The sequence below is a fragment of the Acanthaster planci genome, linkage group LG02 (assembly GCF_054643075.1).
Source record: "Acanthaster planci isolate LZ-2023a linkage group LG02, COTS_SCS, whole genome shotgun sequence".
NCBI classification, from domain to species: domain Eukaryota; kingdom Metazoa; phylum Echinodermata; class Asteroidea; order Valvatida; family Acanthasteridae; genus Acanthaster; species Acanthaster planci.
Window position 1 is genome coordinate 4,781,653 of NC_141778.1, and position 13,812 is coordinate 4,795,464.

The 13,812-nt window shown below is 41.0% G+C and overlaps 1 protein-coding gene across 1 annotated transcript; it reads right to left on the reverse strand.

Annotated features, from left to right (window-relative positions):
* On the reverse strand, window positions 1-5,369 carry LOC110975351 (uncharacterized). The gene is made up of 3 exons (XM_022227786.2): window positions 5,155-5,369; window positions 3,078-3,306; window positions 1-2,588 (listed from the first exon to the last, which is right to left on the reverse strand). The coding sequence occupies exons 1-3, from the start codon at window positions 5,186-5,188 to the stop codon at window positions 2,501-2,503; spliced, it is 351 nt and encodes a 116-aa protein (XP_022083478.1). The 5' UTR covers window positions 5,189-5,369; the 3' UTR covers window positions 1-2,500.
* Window positions 5,370-13,812: the final 8,443 nt, after the last annotated feature.

Here is a 13,812-nt window from a genome sequence, read left to right on the forward strand (position 1 = left end):
TAAGCATCAGTCAGAACTCGAAAAAAGTTGATTTATTTACACGTAAATGCTCTTATGAAACATACGAGAAAATGTACCAGTTTGTGGAGAGTACAGATGAAAAATATAATCTTTCCACTTACCCATAGAGCTATATAACCTTCTGCCCAAAACATTTAACATATTTTTCCCTGAAATACAGATATAGTTCATTTTAACGCTTACAACTGTAAATGAGGTAGTCATTCCTTTTAAATAAAATGATATTCTATATCGATATTCTACTAAATACTGCATGACATTTTAAGTTCCATGGGATTTGCCTTCCTCTTGCTTTCTGTTTTACACAAAGGTGAAGTACTTGAATACTTTCTCTCGTCTGATGTTTTTACGTCTTTCAAACTGAATGGGCTGTTAAGGTTATTGTTGACAAAATGAAGAGGAAAAGTTCAGGGAAAAAATCACAAATCCACCTGGAAAGCGTTATCTTAGTGGGAGAAAAAGGAACATTTCCATCGAATTTCCTTAACGACAGGAGAATTAACGAATGCCCGCACTACTTACATGAAACAAGTATGCATAATGACTAAAGATGGTGCTTAAGCACAAAATTTGCTTAGGCGTGAGAAAACCTTGCTTGATAAATCAGGTAACCAGCCCAAACTCCATGAGATGTGTATTGTTTTGGGATTGTATTTAGCTGTTTTTTGGTTAGCATGACAAACAGATACAGTTTTAGCTGGTAACCTTTGTTTACCAAGCAAAGTTTTTTCCCGCTTAGGAAAATTTTGTGTGTTGTGTTTACATTGCGTCCACTGTATTTCTTAATAGCGCCCTCCTTTGACCGGTAATCTGAGAACCATGCTTTACACTCATCCATAGACAGTGGATTTCTCACAGTGAATTTGTGCATCGTTTTCCCACATTTTCAAGGCACAAATTTTCCTTGTCGCTCCTTGCTAACTGTATATAGCGCCTAGTGAAGCATTGCCTGTAAGTTGATTCCAGTTTTATTCTTTATAAAGAGGTATTTCAAGTAGTTTAGAGGCCTTTATAACATTCGGTTTTCATGTCAAGTTTACCTTGTTTACACATCTATATACCCACATGTTGACATGTTAAATAAGGATGCAACAAACATGTATTATGTAACACTCCAAGCGATCCACGTGTTCATGGGGATGTGTGTGGCTATTTTCTGCACTTAAAGGCCTGTTAAATAGACATATTTAGGGCTCTGTGAGCTCAGTATTTACATGCACATGTACTCGTTCGACTAGTTATTAGCATGAATCTCAGTGTATTTTAGACTAGAGACTCGTACATGTGTAATGTTTGTATAGTAATACTGTAGCGCACATATTCATAGCTTGTGTTTTCTTGTTTACTACACAGTGTTACTCCGTGTCAATGACATCATCGTCCAGTGTGACCAAATATTAAAACACCAGAGCTACATGTGGAGCTATTTCCTGACTCCCATTTCGTCAGTTATAGGAGTTTGGCTGGCTGCCAAATTGAGATTAGAAACATCTTAAGGAGGACAGTACATTGTGCTTAAGTAGCTTGATGAAATTGGCCCCTGGTCGAAACGTCAATTTCACACTTACACTCAATGGTTATCAGAATCGTACCTCTTCCAAAAGAGATCTATCCACACGGTGTTACCGCAAGCCCTGTCTTGAAAGCTTTAAGTCTTATGTGTGTGTGCTTGTATAGTCATCAGCACCCTGGATTTAAGTGTACAGCGCAAAACAATTAGAAGAACAATCCAGGTTATTTGGGTGAATGTGTTGCTTTATTCCTCAGTAAATAACCTGAATTCACATATCTAAGTAAAACATGGCATCCAAATAGGAATGATCCCTATTAATGTTACATCCACACTTCTGCAAGCAACATGTATGTTCCATATACAGCTAGCATACAATATACATGTACATGTGTATTGTACACGTGTACATGTACATGTGTATTGTTACAGTGTAAAAAAACTGTTTTACAGGTGTGGATCGATCCAGGTTTATTGGACATGTAGGACGGGGAGGGGGTGACATTCTGTGCCACTTCCTGACATACAGGTATGAAGCAAGATATGGGATGGAGAGCACCCCTCCCCATCTTTGCGTTGGTCATCCTTTTGATCGGAATCTCCGGAATTCTTTACAGACACCTAGGGGATGTGTTAGGTAACAGTACTCTAGGGCGTGTACAGGGATTGGACATGTAGGGGGGTACCCCTCCATCCCATATCTTGCTGGACTTCCTATCTTTAGGAAGTGAAAGAGGTTTTAGAATCGCAGAATAAGGAATGTCTTGATAGTGCCTGTCTTCTGCAAATATTTTGTCAACTTTGTTGGGGAAAAACTGGACGACAAAGGTTGGGACTAGTACCACCCCTCCAACACAAATTTCATTGAAATGATCCAGAATTGTTCTGGGGTAAATAAAACACATGAGCTATTGAATAAAATGACTATTTTCATTTTGTTTTGTTGGGGTATTGTTTTCTTGTTTCCTCTCAGCCAAAAGTGTTTTGGCCACTGTATGCAATATAAAGGAATCCATCCTCGTCTTTGTGCTCTTCATAGATGGCTCCCATCGTTGCACTGCCAACAGAAAAAGCACTGACTTAATGACTTATTTTCATAAACCGGGCCCTGATCAGGTGCAGAGTAGTTTGGTTTTATTAAGCTGAGAATTATGCCACGCTTACATCACGACGGAAATTTTGGGAAAGTACAAAAAGTGAGCCAAGCATAAAGTTTTTTCCCCAAACGGCGCCAAGCATTAGTGATTTGAACACCCTCATTTCTGGACTAAGACAGAGTTATGAATAATGCATAAGCACAAAGAGCGCCCTCTTTCTTAACTGTTGGATTCCGTTTGGGACATAAATGCACCTGGGCTAGCTAACAATGAGCCAATGCAATAGTTTACTTCTACACGTAAGGAACATGTATCTTCAGGATCATCTTCATGTGGGATATAGGCTCTTCACCATTCAAGGCTGAAGGGCACCATGGCCCCCTCTTATTTGCCACAAATTACGGCAGTCAACAATTCTTTAGACATGTCAAATCCCATCTTACATGTACCTTGTGGTCGGTAAGACCTTTGAGACGAACAAGAACATTGGTTGCTCGGGTGGAAGCTCTATACGCTTGCGTATGATGTACATAAATTGGGCCACCGTCAGATCTGATGGCACAGAGAACTTGCTCTTGTCAATATTACGAATGTCTGATCTGGGAGCTTTCTCGACAACCACAGGAATGCGATCTTTGAACTTCTGCCTCACTTCCGTGGATTCGGCTATTCTGGATTCTGGGTAGAAGAAATTCTACAGTCATTATATTTTTTTTTTCCAAACAAAAAAATACTGTAACCCTGTTTCAAAAATAAATGATAAACGTATTCAGGAACACTAAAAAAGCTAATGTGTTGTCTAGGATTCTGATGTGAGACACTGTTATTTGAGAGTGACCCGTGATCAGCCTCGCAAGGCTGAATTGTGAAAAACTCAGCTACAACGGTGATCTCTATTATGTAAATTTGTAATTTCCAGGTTTTCCAGCAGTATTAAGTGGTAAAAGTATAATTTGGCCTGGGGTCAGTTGTAAGTTTTTCCATGAAGATTTTGTTACTAATCATGCATAAATTTCAGTTTTCACCCTTATAAAGATTACATTTAAGCAGGATTTTAGTAGTGACTGGTGTGTTTATGTATTCAATTTGACCCTGCTGAGATTTATAAATAGCCTTTGTTTGTGTAGTTTGCTTGCCATAATGTAAAGGCTGAAATTCTTTATATCGCACCGGATAGAATAAGGCAAGTATCTCTTGGAAAGGAATTATATTTTTTCATGGATACCTGCAGTAAAGCAAATTTACTGTTCATAGCAGTGAACGTGAGATGTTTACATTTTAATATTCAAAATGGGGGGACACACCCGTCCCTCCCTGTATGTAAGACCTTAAACTTATACATCGGGTTACTAACAAAGATAATATAGCACTGTATAGCAGTGCAAAACGGAGAACTTCAATGCAAATACGTGTAAAACTTTGTAATTCGTCTGGGCGACATTTGAGCAAGCAAAGCATTCAAATGAACATAATCCATAACATTAGAAGGAGTGACATTGGGCCTTATGTCAGGCTTAAAAATATCAATAAATATCTTGAAAACCAAAACCCAGACGGCATGCTACAACGCACATGCCGTCTGTCAGTCTGTGTGTGTCGGAAACGCGACTGGCTATTCAGAGGGTGCTTTTTGTGGAAGTGGCAAAACTACTTTCTTTGCAAAACAGAGCAGAAACGGGCACCTGTGTTTGGCAGCACAAAGGGACATTACTGGCAAGATACTGTATGACTGGGCGTCTCCTTTTGTTGGCGGCACAAAATGGAAAATGTTTCTGTGGCACGATATCAGACTACATGTGGCAGAAACCTCTGAAAAACTCTCTGCTTCACAGCCAGCAGTCCTGTGACTGAGTAACGAGTCGCTGGACCGGTCAATGAACCTTTTTGACGTTCGCAATGCATTATGGGTGTGGATGACAAGCAATGCATTTCATGCACAACCCTATAGGGGAAGTGAATCAGTCAAAAATTAAGTTACAGTTTGCTAACTAAATATTTTTTATGTATCTGCTCATCAACTCACAGATGCATGCGTATTATCAGATTATACAAGAAACATTTTCAAATACGTTTTCAAATATTTGTAAGAACAAATCACCCTTAATTGCCATTTTTAAGGGCACCAGTCACTCTACAGGCTGAAAATGAACATGACTGGTCAAGGCGGGATGAATGAGCTGCAAATCAGGATTTTGATTGGGCAATACTAGAACATTGATATTCACGAATTAGTAAAAGCAGTCAGTGACAAAAAGTGGTGTTGTTGGAAGGAATTCTCAGAATTTTCCTTCTCTGCCGAGCGTTAAACTTCGAAGTTTGTGAATTTCTTCGTCCCAAATCAATAATGCAACACTTTGTCAGAAGGGGGTGGCTTGAATTGGAGTATGAAATAAAATGGAAGCAGATTAACGTTTGGCAGGTATACCTCTCCCATAGGGTTGTGCATAAAATGCATTGCATGTACATGTATGTCATCCAAACCCGCAATGCATTGCAAACGTCGAAAAGGTTTTAAAAGCGACTCACCAAGCGTGTGTTCTTCCTTGAATGCCCACTTCATTTTCCCGTGTGACAAATGCCTCTTGTCATACTAAAAGCTACAAAGCATTAAGGATCGGTCGGGCACGCGCTCGTTTACAGCTGGCCCAGTTTATTTGACTCTGTTCAGTACTACACACCCGCCTTCGTGGGTCATGTACATGCACAGTACATGTACTATGTACAATGTACACGTACATGTACGTAGGCTATGCATATGCGCCGTGCTGGTGCCGTTAAGACGCTATTTCCACAGCCCACTTGCCGTATCAATGAGACTACGAGGGCCGATGGCGGCACGCCACTTTAGGGCGTTTCCTTTTTAATTCAGTGGTTTTTAATTCTGGTCTATAATCAACCCTTACCTGCTTACTTTGCGATCCTGACAAAAAAGGAACAACGAAAAATAAACTTAACAAAAAATATGACGCTGAATTCGAACTTGTACGCAATTTGTGACCCCCACCCCATTGTCACAATGTTACAATATCATTGTCACAATGACTACTTCTGATCATATTCGTAGCCGTGGAAATTAACTTAACTTTTTCATAGTCCGTCTTCAATAATTACTCTATAATTGCTTAGAGCTACAATTATTTGTTGTTTCTTATAGTAATATGTATGTATGTTTTGTAAGGGCATGTAAGGGCATGCCTAACACAAGCTTTGCTTCTCAGGTGTTGCCACCTCTTCTGACATATACATGTCTTTTAGACTTGTCTTATTATTATTATTTCTGCCACGGGAGGAAACAAATGTGTGTGTGACTGACTGACGGACCCCCACCCCCAAATATATAAAATGACACTCTATTTTTGTGGTCCCCCCCAAAAAAAAATTTCAACTTTCAGACAATGTCAAACACTTTGTGAACCAGAGCGCTGTAAACTTCAAGCAATCGTTGCAATCATTCAGTTAAGGATAGTGCCCGAGGTATGCAGTAGTTGGGGGTAAATTGGAATGGGCCCAAGGGCTTAACTTCATCACTGCATCTAGTATCTGTATCGGATCTGGACTGAGTCTTCATACATGCTTGTCGATTTCAAAGTTCACGAGTAACCCTAAACAGAAATGTTAAGTTTCAGATTTTCTTTTTTACATTCTGTGTAAAGAACTACGGATAGCACCGCACAGGTGATAAGGTTGGACTGTTTTGGGATTTAATGTCATTAAACATTTTAAAAAGAACTTAACTGCTCAAATCCCAAAGATCTATTTGTGAAATCGATAGGAAAACTGCAACAAGTTTCTAATTCCATGACTAGTTCTCTGGACTTGTTTTAGAAATTACCCGCCTGGCCCGCAAAGTAATTTCAAGATGCCGAGTTCTCAAATCGAAGAATGAGTAAATGCCTATGTATCCTGCCTTTGTAACTGCAACAATGAGACCGAAGCGGCTTCAATAGACTGTAAAATATTAATTTCCGGCATTGCTGCCTGCAAGGTGCAGCAGATGCGTCATCCCCTTAGACTTCATAAAGCCTGTTACTGGTTCAACAAAATGCCAATATTGTATTTATTTTATATATATTGCATTGTATTTGTGTAGCAGTTGCGTAAAAACCGTTGTATATCTGTGCATCTAAATTCGATTAAAAATGTATTAAAATGGGAAATTTACATTGTAATTTAAAATGTATTATTTTTAGTGTCTACGTCTAAACTGTACCACTCCGTAAGTTTATGCCTATGGTGCCGTCCGACGGACGAGGGCGCCCTCATTCAGACTGCCGCCGCAGGAGGGACGAGACGTCACAATAATAAAACAAGAAAATTCGAGAGCTGCACCTCCAAGGCTGAGTTCGCTTGTTCTCGTATGTTCACGAACCGCTCGATTTGTTATTCATGGTTCAGCCGCTCGAACGCTTGGAGGGTACAACAGATTATCGCTGGCGGGTAGTTAGTGACATGCAACATGGCGGCATCCCGTCATTACGTTATTCAAGAGTTCTTGTTTGGAGAACTGGGCTGAATTTTTTCGTCTTTAATTAAACAGAACATTCATTTCTGTGTTATGAAGAATAATTAATGATACTTTTTCAAAATTTCCTATTTGTCTCTGGCTTTGTAAGCCAACACTCTACATTGTACTTTAGTTTGACATGTTTGCAGCTGTTTAAAATTAAAATCTCACGATTTTTTCCGTGTGTTCTTGTAAAACCCTGACGAGGAGGTGGTGTGTGATCCTAGCTGTTCCGAGAACAGTGTCCCTGAGTCGTGTCCCCACCGTTCGAGCGCGAGAACAAGAAACCCGTGTCAAGAGCAGGCTGCCCGAACTCGACCATAGAGGCAACCATTTAAGGTGGACAGAAAAGGAAGCACGTAGAACTACGGTTCGTAACGTGCACATTACACTGTGGTTTAAAACCATATTTGACCCAGACATCAGTAGATATCGGACAATGAAGGGTCCAAATTCCTAAAACTATATCAAACATGTTTGAACATCATCTCCAAATACAGAAAACTAGGTTAAAAATTTAAACCGGAAAATTCACCGGTCAAAAACGGGAGCAATATCTTAAGGAGGGCACTACTTGTGCATAGCGCCATCTTCGGCTTGTTTGCATAAATGTTTGCACTGTTTGCTCTGCTGTACTGGTGCGGTATCAAAACAATTTTTGTTGTTGATTTAGGGTTCAATAAAGAATAAACGAAGGTTTCAATGATTTGTACAAGCATTTTTATGCGTGCTTTTTTTATTTTATGTATGTTGGTTTCGTACCCCAATTTAAAAGCCAGTCATATTCTGAAATAAATTGTTGACTTTACAGTTTGCCAATTACGTCTTCATGAAATAAATGGAATACCTGCTGGAGTTCATTTTGCCTTATAGAGATTTTATTTGATTTATTCTCATTTCTACAAAATATTATTACAAAAAAATAAAGTAAAGTAATCAAATAAAAGAGAATAAACAATCTTGAAGTAATTGAGATCTACAAATAAAAAATGTTAAAAAGGCACTATCTGAAAATTCTGATGAAAGTACACTCTCAATCGAAACAGTATTCAGCTGCGCATATCGAATAGGATTTTCTTTTCAGAAGATATTCGGATTCAAAGTTTGTTACAATCCTGCAGTTTGGATTTCAGGCATTTAAGACATGCCTTGAAGTAGGGCTGTGGGGGCGACAGATAAGAGACAGATTGTAAAAGAGAGCCACTATAGCCCTATTTGTGGGACTAGAAGACACCGGTAACAGGCCATACTGGGACGATGAAATCATGCTTATGCTATGGACCCCGAGCGGGACCAAGAGAGGGCTCAATTTTCCTAGCAACGGAGGCTCCTTTGGTCGGAACTGCACTTCGCCTTCACGTGTCAAGCGCATTTTCCTGCGCACATTAGCTATCTCACACAGCCTGGCTGAACGGTTCCATCGTTCCATCATTCTATCTTGCATAATTAGAGCATCTTCAGAAAGACTTCGAACAGCTTGTTAAGTGCCAGCTAGTGTAACTACCCAGGACTGGGCAAGTGTAATTTAGTGATTATAAGTGTTGTTTTTGCATGATTTTTTTTTGCCAAAAGCTTGACTCTGTTTGTTTGAAATTGAGGTCAACGTGCATTAAGTGCACGCAGGCAATGTACATGTATTTTACACATGAACCGTATGTGTGAACCCAAGTATATTTTGTACTGTTGGATTTTATTATACAGGGTGTCTATTTATAAATTATGAGTGAATAAACCGGATTGCTGTTTGCTGGTCAAGTTCGAGTTGTGTCTCCTATTAGAAGTGGTCCGAACCGGGATTCACCTCCCATCTGTTGGGGTTTACACTTCAACAAAACCCTGGGGCTACGCAAGTAGCGACCATCACAAGTGGCGTCGTAGACAGGATTGCGACTCGGAGATGGACTCGGATGAAGAGCCAGCCTGTAAGCAGCACAAGACACCCAACGCCTGGAGCCTAGCGAGGACAAGTCATTTATGCAAGTGTTGGCACTTTAGTGATTGTAACATCTGCATTTGAAAGTGAGGTCGAACTAATTTTACAACCTAGTGTTTGATGTATGTGCTGTCTCCATTTCTGATTGTTCCTTTAATCATGTAGCTGTAGGCCCTACTTCTGCCATGTAAATGTCCATATGTGAGCGGTGGTAAACTTCCACCAAACGAACAGCCCCTAAGGCATAGTCCACCGTTCGTTAACTGATATCCCCCCTTGCGTTTGGATAGCCGCTCATTCTTGCGTAAGGTTAAATAAATATATTTGTGGGGTTAGGCCAGGTCAATTCTATCTCCGATCAGGCCAGTTGCTGGTCCGCCACAAAAAGGTGTCAGTTGTCCCGCCACAGTATTGTATAGCAGCAGACTGAAACCAATACCCTTATTCAGAAGTTATCGGAAGTCGTAGCTAACCAAAAGGCAAGTGGTGCTTCTCAAAGCAATTTTTAGAAAAGAAAGAACCAGACACAGTGCAGCTACTGTAAGAGAAGAGGACATACTAGTGAAAGTTATTATAAGCGGGAGAATGATCTCAAGAAGGGTAGTGACAGTACAAAAGCTGATGCTGAACCTGGTGCTCGGGGTCTAGTAGCTGAGGTGCACACTTTGGAAAACTTGACACCTCCGTCATAGAGGGCGGTATGTCGGAGGGCCCATCATCCATCCTGTGGTGGCTGATAGGGTGTTTACTGAATCTGACAGGCGCAAACTTTTTGAGCGCAGTCCTACTGCTGAGATTTTTATTAGTGGAGTCCCTGCGAAATGTGTCATTGACACAGGTGCCGAGACTTCCCTAATTTCCTGGGACTTTTATAATAAACACTGAGCCAAAAATGTCGGAAAAGTGGATGAGGTTGGTGGATTTTTCAGATTGGTAGGTGCAAATAATCTTGAAATACCTGTAGACGGCTATCTAGAAGCTCAAGTGGATATTCTTGGTCGTAAGCTCTTAGCCAGTTTTGTTGTGTCACGTGCAGGAGATTGTAACCCTATGAATCGAAGAGAGAGATGTCCAGTCCTTTTAGGATGTAATGTTTTGAAACTTGCGGCACATGATCCACATTGCATAAAAGCAAGCCATGCAGACCCTAATTGGGACCTTGCACTTAAGTGGATAAAGTCACTTGAGATTTCTGATAATGCAGAGGGAAATAATTGTCATTTTCCTTTAAGTGAATGTGATGTATTGACTCAGGGTATGGAAAGTATTGCCCCGAATACGGTAAAAAGAGTGAATTGTACTCTCGATGGTGCATTAGCTAGTGATATCTGCGCCCACCTTGTACTTGTGAATCCATGCCAGTTTTCTCAGGTCAGTGTCAATGATGGTTGCAATGCAAGTACTGCATATGAGGACAGTACTGTAGACTCATCCCAGGGTTTGGAAGGCCTTGTTCATGTGGGTGTGGGTGAACCACATGTACCAGTGCTAATTGAGAATGTGGGCCCAGCGGAAATTGCTATCCCACCTCTTACCAGGGTGGCGTCAGTTCGTAGGGCTCAGCTGTCAGAGCAGGTGCTAATTGATTCTTGTGATGGAGGACTTGAAGTATCAGTCCATCATATGGTGTCTGATATGTCTGAAGTGTCGGGCGTTGAGGCTGATGTTCCCAGTCCTAGTGTTCAGGACTGTAATGGGGGTGGCTCCCATAGTACATGTAATCAGCACAGGGAGTTATTTGTGTTCCCAGATGGGACAGAGTTTTTGCTCCCTCCTGGCATAAGTCTGCAGAACCTAAGGGCTGATGAGGCACCCTTGGCAGCTGAATTGATTAGGAAACATGAAGCTGCTTTCTCAAAAGATCCCTATGACTTGGGATATGCCAAATTGATCCCACATGAGATAAATCTCAATGACAGCAGACCAGTGAACTTACCTTATCGGCGCATCGTGCTGGCTGAAGTAAAAAAGCTTCTTCAAGACCTGCTTGATCGTAAGATCATCAGGAAATCTTCAAGTTCCTACTCCAGACCTGTGGTGTTAGTTAGGAAAAAAGACGGCCAGCTCCGTCTTTGTTTTGATTATCGGGTCCTTAACTCTAAGACAGAACAAACTGCCTTTCCCCTCCCACGAATAGACGAGACCTTGGAGGTCTTGGGTGGCGCAAAATTATTCTCATCACTTGATCTCGCGCATGGCTACTTCCAAGTAGCCATGCACCCTAATTCTGTGTCAAGGACAGCCTTTAGGGTGCCTTGGGGATTGTACAAATTCTTGAGACTCCCGTAGGGGCTTTGCAATAGCCAAAGCACATTCCAGAGGATCATGGAATTCATATTTGGGGATATGAACCCTCTGAGTTAGTTTTGTATTTGGATGATGTGCTCGTCTTCTCCGAATCTTTCTCTGAACACAACAAAGTGTTTGATGGGCTTGAGCACAATGGATTAAAATTCAAGGGCTCCAAATGCAAATTTTTCCAGAGGTCTGTGTCCCACCTGGGGCACATTGTAAGTGACAAAGGCATTTCTGTGGACCAAACGAAAATTGAACGAGGTAGGGATTGGCCAGTTCCAAGTACTGTCGAGCAGTTGAGATCATTTATTGGACTCGCATCATACTACAGCCTACAGGCGATACATCAGAAATTTTGCAAAAATTGCTGCACCTCTCCATGCAATGAGCGGTAGCGCAATGGAAGAAGTAGGGAACAAGGGGACCCTTGTCTGGAATTCAGAGGCTGATGCAGCCTTTCAGGCCCTGAAGAAAGCCCTGTGTGGGGCCCCTGTCCTTGTCTACCCACAGTTTGACAAGGATTTTGTTCTGGAAATTGACGCTTCCTTGCAAGGGCTAGGTGCATGCCTTTCCCAATATTATGAATCAGGAAATCTCCACCCAGTTGCATACGCCAGTAGGGGATTGAGGGGGCAGAAAAGAACTACTCAGACTCGTCCAGTTTTAAGTTAGAACTGCTCGCCCTTAAGTGGGCCGTCTCTGAGAAATTCAGGGAATACCTATTGGGCAAACACACTGTAGTATGGACAGACAGTAACCCAGTTGCTCATTTGCAGACTGCAAAACTAGGTGCCACAGAGCAGCGATGGGCAGCACAGTTAGCCGCCTTTGATCTAGACATACGGTACCGTATACGGTTTGATAAAAAGGGGAAATGGGTTTTTCTCGAAGCAGGGATGAGAGACAGCAGCCAAATGCTAATGGAAAGACCTTTTGCAAATTACAGTGGTTTTTCACCTACTCCCCAGAGCGTCAATTTCAGTAACCTCAACTGCATCATGGTAAGATATATATTTTATCCCATCATGATTTTACATGTTCTTTTTTTGGATTGATTCAAGATATCGAATTTGCTTTGCTGTGATTCCAGAATACCAAACAACATCAGGGTATTCTAACAGTGGCCCAAAATATCCAGTATAAGCAGCTATAAGTTCATCTAAGATAAACTTATTTTCCTTAGTACTGTCAGCATGAACCATTTTGGATTTGCTTTTTTTAGAGCAGTTTCAATATTGACATTCCATTTGAGATAATTTTGAAATCAAAGTTCAAAAATTTTGGCAACATGGACGTATGGCAAACACTCTGTTCTAATTCTTAAATTACGGTGTATTGACGGGCAGATTTTGCTTTGAAGCACACTGGTAGGGTTTGGCACTAGGAGGGCTTAAGTCTCATATAATCATTGTTGTTTAGATGTTTAGGTAATCTTGTATAAAGCTCTCAGATAAATCCCTGCGGTTTTCAACAAGAGTAAGGTCATTAATTTATTTAAAATAAAGAGAATGCATGCCAACAGTCGCATCGTTCACCAGTTTCTGAAAGCTTATCAGCTCAAAGGTTAGGCCCACATAACCCTAACCCTATTATGGTGTATATAAAATCATATTAAAATCGGAGGTTTGGGACTGTTGGGGCTAGGGGAAGATATGTCGAACAAAAATGGTTGAACTATACACACTGACTGCGTTGATGGAGAAGGCACAAATCCATTGAACAATAGACCCACGGACTCCCATGCAGACAATTTGGACACAAGAGGATTGCAAAGTCGACCAACTGTTTTGGAGAAGTCCTTTAGCGCCACCGTAGCTCACATTGTGAAGCCTCTCATCTCATTAGATATGAGAGGTGGATACACCTTTTATATTACCATACTGATGGAGCCTAGGTCAACAAGGTCATTGGTATCTCCGAGACTCCAGTTTGTAACAAAACCCTCAGCGATTTTAGCAAAGACCTAAGAGATTGGTCAAAGCTAATTAATGCAAACTGGATCATGTCCAGGCACTTGTGCAACAACAGGTTTCTTCCGTTGACTAGGCACGGTTCTTTCTTTGTAAGAACAATAAGGATATAGGTAGTTGTAGATATAAGTCAAGGGAAAAGTTTATATGCAAATTCCCTAGCCAATTTCGGGAGCAACTGGTCCGGTCCACTTGCTACGCTAGACTGTAATTTTTTTTAAGTTCCCTAATGACGTCCAGAGGACTTAGCTAGGGCTGGTTTAGTACCCGTCTGGCAGATATGCGGTCAATCTATATCTGTAGAGGGGATTAACTGCTTCAGATAATTGAACAAACTGCTTGTATCGAAAGAGTATCGGAAATGCTGACGTAAACATTGGTTTAAATACTTGGCACGGTGACGTTTATATCAGATTTGGTGACATTCGTAACTGTTTAGATCTGTTCATTTGTGCCAATGACAGGGATCAGTTCTATGTGTA

What these genes read in the sequence shown, in the direction of transcription:
- LOC110975351 (XM_022227786.2), bottom strand. Translation starts at nt 5,188, where the DNA reads ATGAAGTGGGCATTCAAGGAAGAACACACGCTTG. An exon ending in CAAGGAAGAACACACGCTTG is followed by an intron (nt 3,307 to 5,154) that starts GTGAGTCGCTTT and finishes TCTTCTACCCAG; the next exon opens with AATCCAGAATAGCCGAATCC. An exon ending in AAGGTCTTACCGACCACAAG is followed by an intron (nt 2,589 to 3,077) that starts GTACATGTAAGA and finishes TTCTGTTGGCAG; the next exon opens with TGCAACGATGGGAGCCATCT.